This window comes from Scyliorhinus torazame, chromosome 4 (assembly GCF_047496885.1).
Source record: "Scyliorhinus torazame isolate Kashiwa2021f chromosome 4, sScyTor2.1, whole genome shotgun sequence".
Taxonomy (NCBI): domain Eukaryota; kingdom Metazoa; phylum Chordata; class Chondrichthyes; order Carcharhiniformes; family Scyliorhinidae; genus Scyliorhinus; species Scyliorhinus torazame.
Window position 1 is genome coordinate 64,872,499 of NC_092710.1, and position 16,051 is coordinate 64,888,549.

The following is a 16,051-nucleotide window of genomic DNA, read 5'->3' on the forward strand; positions in this document are numbered from 1 at the left end:
TTCCCCAGGAAAAGTTTGACCTAACATTTGCTGGGATCCTGAGAGTAATTTCAGCAGGGAGAGATGCACAGTCAAAATTAGAAGACACATCATGTGAGCCAGAAAAGAACTAAGACACAAGGGAGTTTGGCAAGATTGAATGATATTTATTTTCATGCAAGGATTCTGATGAACAAGGCAGGATTTGCAGCTCAATATTCCCCAGGATATAGGATCTTCAGGCAAAACAAGGAAGGAGGTAAAAGAGGAGGGGGTGTCGCAATATTAATCAGGGAATCAATTAATTGCAGCAATGAAGATGGGCAACACCTTAGAAGGCTCTTCAAATTAAGCCATGTGGGTACAACTTAAAAACCAAAAAAGGAGCAATCGCTGTGTTGGGAGTATTTTATAGGTGCCCCAACAGTCCGAGAGAAATAGAAGAGTAGCTATGTAGGCAAATTTCAGTCTCTCTTTCAGAATGCCTCTGTCTCTTTAAATCATAAGTGACAATAGAGAAACAGTGTCCCTTTAACAATGCTGAGCTGCTGATGGGAGACACACATACCCAGCCGGCTGAAACTACAAAGCCAGCCTTGTGCCTGCATGGTGGACTCCTGAGGAAGGCGGACATTGAAAGGCCGAATCATAGATGGAAAATGAGATTTCCCAAATTGAGTGAGCTCGAGGATGCGTAGAGGTGGAGAGCAGCTGGAGAGAGAATCAAATAAAATACACACCTGAGAGTTCAACCGAGCTAATGGTTCAAGAAGGGAGGAAGAAATAAACCAGGAAAGTACAGGCCAGTCAGTCTACTCTTTGTGGTGGGAAAATGCTTTTGTAAATACCTTCTAAAGTCTTCCTTAACAAAAAATTCCATTCTTTTCTCAAAAACTGATGCCAGGGTATTTATTTTCTTTCTTCCGTCTTTCTTGAAAAGCCTTGTAACATATGGCAACTTCCGGAATCTAAGGAATTTTGAAAAATCTAGCACAATCACCATCTCTGCACCTATCTCTTTTAGAACCCTTGACAGCAGGCCATATACTCCTGGCGATTTGTTGTATTCCAGTCCCTTACGTTTCTCCAGTACATTATTTGTACTGATATTAATTTCCCTAATTTCCTTACTCAGGTCTTCTCCAGTTTGGAACTGGATTCTTCTAATATGAAGACACAAAATATTTGTTCAACATGCAAGGGCCCTTCCTGATGATTCCCTTTTCTTTATTTTTGTTAGCATTTTGATCGATCGAAGCTTAATGTACATAAACCTTTATGCCGAGCAGCGGAAATGTGGAACTCAAAGTTATAACTAGCTTTGGACAGCAGAACTGTAGAAGCCCGCTGTTTCCTCATACATCTAATAGATAAAAGTGATAGTTCAAAAGAGAGCTATTTAGTATTGAGCCCCTGGCCTATTGAATCACTCATAACCTCAGGTCATTTAAAAACACACATTCAGCATTTCAAAAAAACAGAGCAGCAAACAGAAATTCCTATTCAGCTAACAAATACATTTGCAAGATAAAGTGACCAAGGACAGGGCAGTCTCCATGGCACAGGAGCCTAAGGGCGCTATTGTATTCAGTAACAAACCAGTTCGATAACAGCATTCCATAACTCATACAGGAATTCATTTCAGGTTCATGTTGCTTATTAAAGATGGACAGCTTGCCGTCAAATCAGATGTGTTTGAGTCGAACCCAAACCAATTAGGATTATATTGGGGTGTAATTAGATGGCTAAAGACAGATATGATACAGTATAACTGTGAAGTTTCGGTCGACCATTGTGAGCTGGATTTCTCGCTCTTTCCGGAATCAATCTATACTTTGACTGAATTATTCGCTGTCTCCCTCATATTTCAGTTTTCAGACTTTGACTTCTAAAGTTATTGCGAGCTGTTTGCCTAAGCAAGAAAATCATTTCTGTGATTCTTTGAAAGTTTTAAATTGTCTGCGAATTGCTTTTAAATTACCTTCAATTGTAATCAATAGAAGACAAATAAAACAATTCTTATTTGCACCCGAGAAGTTTTAACTTAAATTTCTGCTGAGATTTAGCGATTCGCAAAGTGCAGCTGAATCCGGATGGTAGATCTATCAAGAACTCAGACTCGGACTCGGTTTGTTTGGTTTGGTGGTGACCAATGATGTTACTGTGAAAATCCTCGAGTCGCCACACTCCGGTGCCGGTTCAGGTACACAGAGGGATAATTTAGAATGCCGAATTAGTCCCCTTTAGGGACTTGCTGGAGGAATCTGGAGGTAACCCATGCAGACACAGGGAGAATATGCAGACTCCGCACAGACAGTAACCAAGCCGGGAATCGAACCTGGGACCCTGGCGCTGTGAAGCAACAGTACTAACCACCGTGCCACCTCTTTTGAGTGACGCAAAGGATCGCTTCAGCACAGTAGAAATTGTACAGATCTGTACAGATCTAGAAATACTGAGATAATAGTAGCATGTTCCGGTCTACTGAGCATTTTTTTTATTTAACTGTGTTTACCTCTGTTCATTTACTTTGTAGTTAAGTTGCATACCTACTTTTACATTTGTTGTTGAGGAGCCAGTGGTATAGTGGTATTGTCATTGGACTAGTAATCCAGAGGCCCAGGGTAATAATGGTCCGGGGAACCCGGGTTCGAATCCCACTTTGGCAGATGGTGAAATGTGAATTGAATAAAAATCTGGAATGAAAAGTCGAATGATGACCATGAAACCATTTGGTTCACTAATGTCCGTTAGGGGAGGAAATCTGTTTTCCGTGCATGTTCTGGCCTACACGTGACTCTAGATCCACAGCAATGTGGTTGACATTGGACAATAAATGCTGGCCCACCTAGCCATGAACAAAAAGAAAAAGGTGATGCATCAAGAAATTAATGTTGGTCCCGCAATGCAAAGCAGGAGACCAACTTCAGCGTTACCACTTATTCAAAGGTCAAATTGTACCACCACCAAATATCAAATTCTAACTTACCATGCTATTTGCACACTCATAGATGTTTTCTTCCACCTTTCGTGCATATGCTACTCTGTTTGCCATCCATCGGTCTTTTAATACTGCTGGGCCAGATGCTGGCAATATGTTTTGAACTCTGCACACAGGGAACCAAAGCAGATACAAAATAACCAAATGTGCAGTAAGCTGTCATTTTAAAATGATGTTTAACCAGTACACTGTCAAACTTTCAGCTCAAAACAGAGATTGTTTATTAAAATATCGAGTTGCAAAATTAAATAATCTGACTCGAGTTGTGCTACCTCTCTCCAGTCAGGTGAACCTGCCCAAATCATTCACTGAAACCTGTATGTTTAGTAGAAATTAATTGTCTGGCAGCGGGGCATCTTCAGAATGCATTACTTGTCTGTACAGTAATATATTCAGAATGGTAAAGCTGACCGTGAAGCCAACAATTTGAATATAATTAAATTTAAGAGGACATTGTAGCTGCACGAGAATACTAGGTTTGGAATTCCTCCACAAACAGCACTTGATCCTAAATTATTTGTTACTTTCTAAATTAAAGATTCATCGATTTTGGTTAAACAAAGCTATTAAGAGATATGCAGACTTAGATTGTAGATCAACCATGATCTCACTGCATAATGGAACAGATCTGACAGGCTTAAATATACAATGCTTAAATATACAATGGCTATAGAAATTAATACTATAGAGATCCAGGACATTTCCTGAAACATTCTTTCCCATGCAATGCATGGCTTTGGCTCACTTCACAATTAATCCGTACATTAAAACTTTGCTTTTTTTTATGTGATCGACTGTATTTTAAAAGTTTTAATGATATTGTGAATGACACATATGATGTTGACAAGGATGCTCAACTGAAGAAACATCACCCATTGGTACTGATATGAAATGATGCTTTCTGCGTTGTCTCTTCTTCAGCAATAACTCGCTAACAAGTATGATTATTCTCCTAAGAAACTCTGTTACTGGTTATGGGTTCTGTGGGTCCTTACAAGACAAGACCAGGAAACACCAAGACCGTTTCGATGAGAACGATCACACCATCCAAGACTTCATTGACAAGAAGAGGAGAAAAAGTTCTCCGTACCTGGAAAAACTAGATAACTCGGAAGGCGAAGAGGAGAGCTCATCGGCTGAGGCGTTCCCTCGGCCCCTGGAAGTGGATAGAGCGCACAGAGCCCGAGCGAAGAAGCCCCGAGCGAACGAGCCGCCGACTTTTACACCGATTCCTGGACAAGGAACACGTTCTGCTGTGGGTCAAGAAAGAACGGAGCAGAAGTGGGAGAACTGTGAGCTGCGCATTTATCATGACCTGGTCACGGATTTGGCCACGAGGTGAGCTGGGTTTAATCGGGCAAAAACGGTCCTCTTTAAGAAGGGGGTGAAGTTTGGGACGTTGTACCCAGCCCGTCTGTGGGTCACACGAGGAACGGGACTTCTACTTTGAAACACCAGACGATGTGTGGACTTTTATTAAAGAAAAAAGGCTGGAGGTGAACTAAAAGACACTGAAGCCTTGGAGAGTATTCTGGTGGCGATTTGTTGTGCTGGGTTGTATAAGTAGTGTTATGTGTATTAAGGGATTGTTTTGATGGCTAAAGTTAACTTTGTCTTGCAGGGAGCTGGTTAGAGGGGGGGTGGTTTCTGGGGCTGTTTTTTTTTCTGATGTTTGTTTACTGGGGAATGTGATGCTTTGAATATGTTTGTCCAAGTGGGGGGAGAGAACAATGGGGAAACAAACTGCCTGGTGCCATGGGCACTATCACGTCAGCATGGGTCAGCTGACTCACGGAAGCACAGTGGGGGGCGAGCAGGTGTTAAGCTGGAGCTTGACTTGGGGGTTTGGGTTTCTAGTGCTGCTACTAGAGGGGGGAAAGAGCGGGGGGTGGCTGCTTTGCTGACAGGGGAGAAACTGTTACTCGGGCACAAATGGCAGGTCGTGAATTGCGAATGCCCAAGGGGGGGGGGGGCGAACTGGAGGCTGGCCTAAAAAGGGGGATGGCTAGTCGGCCAGGGGGGAGGGGGTGCGGGGGAGGGGGGGGGGGGGGGGGAGTAGGCCCATGGAGATTTGCACGGCCAAGGAGTTTTATTTCTTCTCCCATGACCACAAGGCATACTTTCGCATTGCCTTTTTTGTTCTGAGCAGGACGCTAATACCGGAGGTGGTGGATACGGAGTACTCGGCAAACGCAGTGTCGGAACATGCCCCACATTGGGTGGATCTACGGGTTAGAGTGGAAAGAGGGCAACACTGTCTATGGATGTGTGGTTGCTAGCAGACAAAGCGATCGGTGGGCGGGTGAACAAGTCCATCCAGAACTACCTGGAAACAAATGATATGGGGATGGTCTCTGCAGCGACGGTTTGAGAAGCTTTGAAGGCAGTGGTCAGAGCAGAATTAATCTCAATACGGTCCCCACAGAGAAAAGGTGGAACGGGCTGAGAGGGATAGGTTAGTGGAGGAGATACTCCAGGTAGACAGGAGATAATCGGAGGCCCCAAGGTTACAGGTGGAGTTTGGGCTGTTGACTACAGGGAAAGTGGTGGAACAGTTGAGGAAGCCAAGGGGAGTGGTTTATGAGTACGGGGAAAAGGCAAGTAGAATGTTAGCACACCAGCTCAGAAAAAGGGAGGTGGCCAGGTAGATAGTGAGAGTAAAAAATAGAGGTGGGAATACCGTCCTGGACCCAGTGAGGGTGAATGAGGTGTTTAAGGACTTTTATTGTAAATTATATGAGTCGGAACCCCCAGCTGGGGTGGAGGGGATGAGGCAGTTTTTGGATCAGTTGAGGTTTCCAAGAGTAGATGAGGGTCTGATGGAAGGGCTGGGATCCCGATAGAGATTGAGGAAATATTCGAGGGGCTGGAGGGCATGCAGTCAGGCAAGGCCCCGGGGCCTGACGGTTACCCGGTGGAATTCTAGAAGAAGTTTTCAGAAATATTGAGCCCACTGCTGGGGAGGACATTTAATGAAGGAAGAGAGAAGGGAGTCCTCCCCCCAACAATGTTGCAGGCCTCGATTTCATTGATCCTGAAACGGGAGAAGGATCCGGAGCAATGCGGGTCATACAGGCCAATTTCTCTCCTTAATGTGGACGCCAAACTGCTGGCCACAAGGATCGAAGATTGTGTCCCGAGGGTGATAGGGGAAGACCAGACAGGATTTGTAAAGGGCAGGCAACTCGAGGCCCATGTTGGAAGGCTTTTAAATGTTATTATGATGTGCTCAGAAGGAGGGGAGGTGGAGGTGATGGTAGCGATAGATGCGGAGAAGACTTTTGATTGGATGGAGTGGAATTACCTGTGGGAGGTGCTGGGAAGGTTTGGGTTTGGTGAGGGCTTCATTGACTGGCACCAGTCGTGAGTGTGCGTACAAACTGGCTGAGGTCGGGGTATTTTAAATTACACCGAGGGACGAGGCAAGGGTGCCCCCTCTCCCCGTTACTGTTTACTCTGGCCATAGAGCCATTGGCCATGGCGTTAAGAGCCTCTAGGAACTGGAAAGTGCTGGTTCGGGGGGGGGGGTACCGGGTCTTGTTTTACGCAGATGACCTGCTATTGTATATTTCAGACCCGTTGGAGGAGATGGGGAAGTAATGCGAATCCTGGGGGAACTTGGCATTTTTTCAGGGTATAAATTGAATATGGGGAAAAGCGATATGTTTGCGATTCAGGCAAGAGGGCAGGAGAAGAGACTGGGACAGCTGCCGCATAGAATGGTAGGAAACAGCTTTTGGTATCTGGGAATCCAGGTGGCCCGGGAATGGGAGGCACTGCACAAGTTAAACCTATCCCTGGTAGAACAAACGAAAGAGGACTTTAAGAGATGGGACATGCTCCCGCTATCACTGGCGGGGAGGGTACAGACCATGAAAATGCCGGTGCTTGACGGTGCTCCCCAGATGTGTGTTCGTCTTTCAGTGCCTCCCCATCTTCACCCCAAGGGCCTTTTACAAGCGGGTGAATGAGGTTATTTCAGGCTGTGTGTGGGCGGGTAAAATCCCGCGAGTGAAGAAATTGTTGCTGGCAGTAGCGGAGGGAGGGCGGGGCGGTTGGCACTGCCGAACTTCTGCAATTACTGCTGGGCGGCTAATATAGCCATGATTAAGAAGTGGATAGTGGGGGAGGGGTCGGTATGGGAGCGGATGGAGGCGGCGTCATGCAAAGACACAAGTTTGGGAGCACTGATAACGGCATCACTTCCGTTCTCGCCGGCCCGATACTCCACAAGCCCAGTGGTGGTGGCGGCACGGAGAATCTGGGGGCAGTGGAGGAGTAAGAGAGTGGAGGGAGCATCGCTTTGGACCCCGATTTATAATAATCATCGGTTTGTACCGGGTAGGCTGGATGGTGGGTTCTGGAGATGGCAAAGGGAAGGAATTAGAAGGATGGGGGGGGGATCTATTTGCAGATGGGAGCTTCCCAAGCTTGAAAGCCTTGGAGGATAAATTTCAATTGCCAGCAGTGAACAGGTATAGGATTTGCAGGTGCGAGGTGCCTTGAGAAAGCAGGTTCCGCACTTGCCGCTGCTGCCGCCACGAAGGATACAGGACAGAGTTGTCTCCAGTACCTGGGTGGGAGAGGAGAAGGTATCAGGTATTTACCAGGAGCTTTGGGAGGCAGAGGATCCCCGGTGGAGGAGCTTAAGGGCAAGTGGGAGGACGAGCTAGGAGGAGAGATAGAGGCGGGTCTGTGGGCGGATGCCCCAAGCAGGGTTAAAACATTCCCATCATGTGCCAGGCTTAGTCTGATACAATTCAAGGTAGTCCACCAGGCACACAGAGAACATTACAGCAGAGTACAGGCTCTTCGGCCCTCGATGTTGCGCCGACCTGTGAAACCACTCTAAAGCCCATCTACACTATTCCGTTATCGTCCATATGTCTATCAAATGACCATTTGAATGCCCTTAGTGTTGGCGAGTCCACTACTGTTGCAGGCAGGGCATTCCAAGCCCTTACTACTCTCTGAATAAAGAACCTACCTCTGACATCTGTCCTATATCTATCTCCCCTCAATTTAAAGCTACATCCCCTCGTGCTAGACATCACCATACGAGGAAAAAGGCTCTCACTGTCCACCCTACCTAATCCTCTAATCATCTTGTATGCCTCAATTAAGTCACCTCTTCACCTTCTTCTCTCTAACGAAAACAGCCTCAAGTCCCTCAGCCTTTCCTCATAAGATCTTGTCTCCATACCAGGCAACATTCTGGTAAATCTCCTCTGCACCCTTTCCAATGCTTCCACATCATTCTTATAATGCGGCGACCAGAATTGCACGCAATACTCCAAATGCAGCCGCACCAGAGTTTTGTACAGCTGCAACATGACCTCATGGCTCCGAAACTCAATCCCTCTATCAATAAAAGCTAACACACCGTACGCCTTCTTAACAACCCTCTCAACCTGGGTGGCAACTTTCAGGGATCTATGTACATGGACACAGAGATCTCTCTGCTTATCCACACTGCCAATAATCTTACCATTAGCCCAGTACTCTGTCTTCCTGTTATTCCTTCCAAAATGAATCACCTCTCACTTTTCTGCATTAAACTCCATTTGCCACCTCTCAGCCCAGCGCTGCAGCTTATCTATGTCCCTCTGTAACTTGTAACATCCTTCCGCACTGTCCACAACTCCACCGACTTTAGTGTCATCTGCAAATTTACTCACCCATCCTTCAATGCCCTCGTCCAGGTCATTTATAAAAATAACAAACAGCAGTGGCCCCAAAACATATCCTTGTGGTACACCACTAGCTACTGGACTCCAGGCTGAACATTTCCCATCAACCACCACCCTTTGTCTTCTTCCAGCTAGCCAATTTCTGATCCAAACTGCTAAATCGCCCTGAATCCCATGCCACTGTATTTTCTGCAATAGCCTACCGGGGGGAACCTTATCAAACACTTTACTGAAATCCATATATACCATATCAACTGCTTTACTCTCATCCACCTGTTTGGTCACCTTCTCAAAGAACTCAATAAGGTTTGTGAGGCACGGCCTACCCTTCACAAAACCGTGTTGTCTATCTCTAATCAAATTATTCCTTTCCAGATGATTGTACATCCTATCTCTAAAAACCTTTCTAAGACTTTTCCCACAACAGAAGTAAGGCTCTATAGTTACCGGTGTTGTCTCTACTCCCCTTCTTGAATAAGGGGACAACATTTGCTATCCTCCAGTCTTCTGGCACTATTCCTGTTGACAAAGATGACTTAAAGATCAAAGCCAAAGGCTCAGCAATCTCCTCCCTAGCTTCCCAGAGAATCCTAGGATAAATCCTATCCTAGGGGACTTATCTATTTCCACACTTTCCAGAATTGCTAATACCTCCTCCTTATGAACCTCAAGCCCTTCTTGTCTAGTAGCATGAATCCCAGTATTCTCCTCGACAACATTGTCTTTTTCCTGTGTGAATACTGACGAAAAATATTCATTTTGCACCTCTCCTATCTCCTCGGACTCCACGCACAACTTCCCACTACTGTCCTTGACTGGTCCTACTCTTACCATAGTCATTCTTTTATTCCTGACATATCTATGGAAAGCTTTAGGGTTATCCTTGATCCTAACTGCCAAAGACTTCTCATGTCCCCTCCTGGCTCTTCTTAGCTCTCTCTTTAGGTCCTTCCGAGTTAACTTGTAACTCTCGAACGCCCTCACTGAACCTTCATGTCTCATCTTTACACAAGCCTCCTTCTTCCTCTTGACAAGTGTTTCGACTGCTTTAGTAAACCACGGTTCCGTCGCTCGACTACTTCCTCACTGCCTGACAGGTACATACTTATCAAGGACACGCAGTAGCTGTTCCACATTTCCATTGTGCCCATCCCCTGCAGTTTTCCTCTCCAGCCGATGCATCCTAAGTCTTGCCTCATCGCATCATAATTGCCTTTCCCCCAGATATAACTCTTGCTCTGCGGTATATACCTATCCCTTTCCATCACTAAAGTAAACATAATCGAATTGTGGTCACTATCACCAAAGTGCTCACCTACCTCCAAATCTAACACCTGTCCTGGTTCATTACCCAGTACTAAATCCAATATGGCCTCGCCTCTCGTTGGCCTATCTACATACTGTGCCAGGAAACCCTCCTGCACACATTGGACAAAAACGGACCCATCTAAGTACTCGAACTATAGCGTTTCCAGTCAATATTTGGAAAGTTAAAGTCCCCCATAACAACTACCGTGTTGCTTTCGCTCCTATTCAGAATCATCTTTGCAATCCTTTCCTCTACATCTCTGGAACTTTTCGGAGGCCTATAGAAAACCCCCAACAGGGTGACCTCTCCTTAGCTGTTTCTAACTTCAGCCCATACTACCTCAGTAGACAGTCCTCATCAAACATCCTTTCGGCCACTTGATTAACAATGCCATCCCTCCCCCTCTTTTACCACCTTCCCTGAGCTTATTGAAATATCTAAACCCCGGCACCTGCAACAACCATTCCTTTCCCTGCTCTATCCATGTCTCCGAAATGGCCACACCATCGAAGTCCCAGGTACCAACCAATGCCGCAAGTTCACCCACCTTATTCCGGATGCTCCTGGCATTGAAGAAGGCACACTCTAAACCACCTTCCTGCCTGCCGGTACACTCCTGCAACTTTGAAACCTTACTCATGACCTCACTACTCTCAACCTCCTGTATACTGGAGCTACAATTCAGGTTCCCAATCCCCTGCTTAACTAGTTTAAACCCTCCCGAAGAGCATTAGCAAATTTCCCCCCCAGGATATTGGTACCCCTCTGGTCCAGGTGTAGATCATCCCGTTTCTAGAGGTCCCACCTACCCCAGAATGAGCCCCAATTATCCAGGAATCTGAAACCCTCCCTCCTGCACCTCCCTGTAGCCACGTGTTCAACTCCTTCTCTCCCTATTCCTCGTCTCGCTATTACGTGGCACGGGTAACAACCCAGAGATAATAACTCTGTTTGTCCTAGATCTAAGTTTCCATCTAGCTCCCTGAATTCCTGCCTTACATCCCTATTCCTACCTATGTCGTTGGTACCTATGTGGACCACGACTTGGGGCTTCTTCCCCTCCCCCTTAAGGATCCCGAAAACACGATCCGAGACATCACAGACCCTGGCACCTGGGGGGCAACACACCAACCCCGAGTCTCTCTCGTTCCCACAGAATCTCCTATCTATCCCCCTAACTATGGAATCTCCAATGACTAATGCCCTACTCCTCTCCCCCTTCCCTTCTGAGCAACAGGGACGGACTCTGTGCCAGAGACCTGTACCCCATGGCTTACCCCTGGTAAGTCAGCCTCCCCCCCCCCAACAGTATCCAAAGCGGTATACTTGTTACTAAGGGGAATGAGCACAGGGGATACACGATCCACCATGACTGTGGCCCAGATGAGCAAGTTTTTCGGGATAGAGGACAGGTGTGAGAGGTGCGCGGGAAGCCCAGCAAACCATGCCCACATGTTTTGGGCATGCCCGAAGCTTAGAGGGTTCTGGCATGGTTTCACTAAGGCAATGTCCACGGTACTCAAAATACGGGTGGTGCCGAGTCCAGAGGTGTCAGAAGAGCCGGGAGTTCAGGGGGCGGAAGAGGCCGACATCTTGGCCTTTTGACTCCCTGGTAGCCCGGTGACGGATCTTATTAATGTGGAGGGACTCAAAGCCCCCCCGAGTGCAGAGACCTGGGTTAATGACATGGCTGGGTTTCTCAGTCTTGAGGAAAAAAAGTTCGCCTTAAGAGGGTCAATGGTAGGGTTCACCCGGAGGTGGCAGCCGTTAGTCGACTTTCTCGGGGAAAATTACTGTCAGCAGAAGCAGTATTCCAACAAGGGGGGCGAGGGGGAAGAGGAGGAGAGAAAAGAGGGCCGGAATGTTGTTTCATGGTTGGGGTGTGTGAAGATTGAGATTGGGGGGGGGGGGGGGGGGGGGGGGGGAAAGAGAGAAATGCTTATTGTACCATGTTCATGGCATTGTTATTGTTATTGTTATTATAAAAACGTGCAAATACCCTAATAAAAATATTTTTTTTAAAAAGAGGAGCGCTCATCAATTAGACAAGCTGGAGGTACAAAGAAGAGATAGGGAAATCAAGAAACAATGGTGGATTAAGAAAGCTAAGGAGATGCAACTCCTCGCTGACAAGCATGACACTGGGGGCTTCTTCAGTGACATCAAGGCAATATATGGACCTAATACCCTAGGTCGCAAGCGGTGGGGAGTGAGGACAGAACCCTCAGGAGTCAGAGAAAACATCGGCCTTCGATGGAAAGAACTCCTAAGTTGTGATACATCCAATGAGGACGAGTTTGAGGAAATCCACCAACTCCCTATCAAAGATGATCTTGGCACAGGCTAAAGAGCTGGCTTTTAAAGCAGACCAATTTAAAGCAGCACGGGTCAATTCCCGTACCAGCCTCCCCGAACAGGCGCCGGAATGTGGCGACTAGAGACTTTTCACTGAGACTCATTTGAAGCCTACTTGTGACAATAAGCAATTTGATTTCATTTCATTTTCATCTTTGACTCCCATCAAGCGTGGACAGAGTTGAGGTCGCCATTAAACACACGAGGAATGGAAAAGCCACAGGAATGGACAGGATCCCAGCAGAGATTTTCAAACTTGGAGGAGAAAAGATCACCCATCATCTCCATCAGTTGTTCCTGAAAATCTGGAACAGAGAGGAAATTCCTGCCGACCTCAGGATTGCCATCATCATCACCATCTTCAAGAAAGGAGACAAAGTGGACTGTGGGAATTAAAGAAGATTCGCCCAACTCTCCATTGCCAGGAAGATTATCGCCCGAATCCCCGCTAGCCACCTTCTCAGAGTCTCTGAAGAAATCGTTCCAGAAAGTCAGTGTGACTTCTGACCAAACCGTGAATAGTGGATATGATTTTCACAACTTGGCAACATCAAGAGAAATGGCAGGAGGGGCATCAATCACTCCGAGTGGCCTTCATCAATCTCACCAAGGAATTTGACGGAGCCAATTGGAAACTGCTATGGAAGAGCCTGTAAAAAGCTGACTGTCCAGAGAAATTCATCAACATCTTCTGACCCTTTCACAACAAGATGTTGATGCAAGTTCTCACTGATGGAAATAAGACGAGAGATCTTCAATGGTTGCGATGATGGCATCTCTGAGGTCATAAAGACTGTTGCCCGCTGGTTCTTGGCAAGTTGTAGAAGGAGGGTCATTAGGCATTGTTGATGCTGACAGGGTGCTCGGAGAGTCGATTGACGAGATTGTTCTTGATGGTGAATCCTGTGTCCTGGTGATCCTCGGTTTTCCTCAAGAAGAAGGTGTAACCACCTCCATCTTCCATCAGCCACCTTTTGCCTGCTCTTCGGGTCTCTTGCAGGGCAGTGCCATCAATGTTGAAGTGCCTGAGTTCAGGGGCAACAGGGCAGTTCTCCGTTCCAGTTGATCGTTTTGCTCATTAGCCATGATGGTTCATACATTCCAGGTTCTGAAATTCAGTTTAACTTTGATATTCTGACCGCAGGTAGATGAGCCTGCTGGATGTGGTTTTCCAGCCAGGTTGGGGACGGAACAGACTATTTTTCGACCTTTTCTCGCCGTTTCCCAATGCTGGGTGAGCAGAGTGGATACTGAAGCTCAGTTGTGAAGGAAGCTGCCAAAACTGTGGTTATTCTGTGATTCTATTTAGTTCAGGACACAATACAGCAAGCTAATAGATCTGGCAGAGATTATTAACATTAACTACAATTTCCATTTATGAAGAAGCCATCATAGAACTTTAATCAGACAAAGATGGACATCGAGAAAGAGCTATCAGGAAAGTCACCCAAGTTTAAAGAAATCGCTTCACTGACTTAAATGTTAATTATTAAAATACCAACCAACGTTACACTTTAATATAAATATTCTGTGTAAATCTCATGACTTCAATTGTTTTTAAAAACGAACTTAATCTTCTGATTATATTTAGCAATGAGGAGTGGCAGCAATTTAGTATAAATAGGCCCCCAGAAAATGATTTGATGACAAAAAGCTAAGATTCTCCATGGTGGACAAATAATTTGCCAGTGATTGTTCAGAACTTTTAATTCAAGATTGCAAATATCACTTGGTTTGATAGGAGTAGAGTATTGCTGAAAAAGGGACACTGCCACAAGACCATAAGACATAGGAGCAGAATTAGGCCACTTGGCCCATCGAGTCTGCTCCGCCATTCAATCATGGCTGATACTTTCTCATCCCCATTCACCTGCCTTCTCCCCGTAACCCCCTTATTAATCAAGAACCTATCCATCTCTGTCTTAAAGACACTCAGTGATTTGGCCACCGCAGCCTTCTGCGACAAAGAGTTCCACAGATTCACCACCCTCTGGCTGAAGAAATTCCTCCTCATCTGTTTTAAAGGATCGTCCCGAGCCTGAGATGGTGTCCTCTGGTTCTAGTTTTTCCTCCCAACTGGAAACATCCTCTCCACGTCCAATCTATCCAGGCCTCGCAATATCTTGAAGTTTCAATAAGATCCCCTCTCGTCCTTCTAAACTCCAACGAGTACAGACCCAGAGTCCTCAAATGTTCCTCATACGGCAAGTTTTGCCAAACTGCCATAGTTTTTCATCTTAGGTCTCGAGGAGACAAGCAATTTGTGCAGTTGCGTTCAGTTTTAGTGACACTTAGTGACTCAAAAACATGATGCTGCCATAGGCTCTCCTCTAGGCCCAGTGCTCTCCAACGTTGCTGTTGACTTCCATGAAAAACACAGTCTTCGATGGAATAGGTCCTCACCTCTTACTGCTTGCATACTTCTTTTAAAAAAAAATATTTTTATTAAGATATTTGAAAGTTTATAGAATAATAACAAAAACAATGACATAAACATGGTGTAATAAACATTTCCACCCCATCCCAATCTTCTCACACCCCGACCATAAAACAACCCCCCCCCCCCCCCGCCACCACCCTTGGAAAACTGCATCTGCTGACATTTTAATTTTCCCGAGGAAGTCGACGAACGGCTGCCACCTCTGGGTGAACCCAACCATTGACGCTCTCAATGCGAACTTTATCGTCTCGACACTGAGAAACCCAGCCATGTCACTAACCCAGGTGTCTACACTCGGGGGCTTCGAGTCCCTCCACATTAACAAGATCCGTCTCTGGGCTACCAGGGAGGCAAAGGCCAAGACGTCGGCCTCTTTCGCCCCCTGAACTCTCAGCTCTTCCGACACTCCAAAGATCGCGACCTCCGGACTCGGCACCATCTGTGTTTTTAGTACCGTGGACATTACCTTAGCAAAACCCTGCCAAAATCCTCTGAGCTTCGGGCATGCTCAAAACATGTGGACATGATTTGCTGGGCTTCCCGCGCACCTCGCACACCTCTCCTCTTCCTCGAAAAACTTGCTCATCCTAGCCACTGTCATGTGTGCCCGGTGGACTACCTTAAATTGTATCAGGCTAAGCCTGGCACATGATGAGGATGAATTAACTCTGCTTAGGGCAAACGCCCACAGACCCGCCTCTATCTCTCCTCCTAGCTCGTCCTCCCACTTGCCCTTAAGCTCCTCCACCGGAGTTTCCTCCGCCTCCGAAAGCTCCTGGTAAATATCCGATACCTTCCCCTCTCCCACCCAGGTACTGGAGACTACTCTATCCTTCATCCCCCGCGGCGGCAGCAGTGGAAAGTCTCATACCTGCAAATACCCAAACCCATTCCCTGCTGGCAATTCAAATTTATCCTTCAAGGCTTTCAATCTAGGGAAGCTCCAGTCTATAAATAGATCCCACATCCTTCTAACTCCTGCCCTCTCCGGAACCCACCATCCAGCCTACCCGGTACAAACCGATGATTATTATAACTCGGGGTCCAAACCGATGCTCCCTCCACTCGCTTATCTCCTCCATTGTCCCCAGATTCCGACAGCCGCCACCACCACGGACCTGTGGAATATCGGGCCGGCGAGAACTGAAGAGGTGCCGTTATCAGTGCTCCCAAACTTGTGCTTTTGCAGGACGCCGCTTCCATCCGTTCCCACACCGACCCCCCCACCCGCCTCCCGACTTCCTAATCATGGCTATATTAGCCACCCAGCAGTAATT

At 46.5% G+C, this 16,051-nt stretch overlaps 1 protein-coding gene across 2 annotated transcripts in view; it reads right to left on the reverse strand.

The window, feature by feature from the left end:
- LOC140410264 (NACHT, LRR and PYD domains-containing protein 3-like) overlaps positions 1–16,051 on the reverse strand; it is a 134,329-nt gene that overhangs the window by 69,666 nt on the left and 48,612 nt on the right. For both annotated transcript variants that reach the window (XM_072498229.1, XM_072498230.1), the window contains one exon: positions 2,969–3,086. In XM_072498229.1, the coding sequence (XP_072354330.1) occupies positions 2,969–3,086 (118 nt within the window). The remainder of the gene's footprint in view (positions 1–2,968; positions 3,087–16,051) is intronic.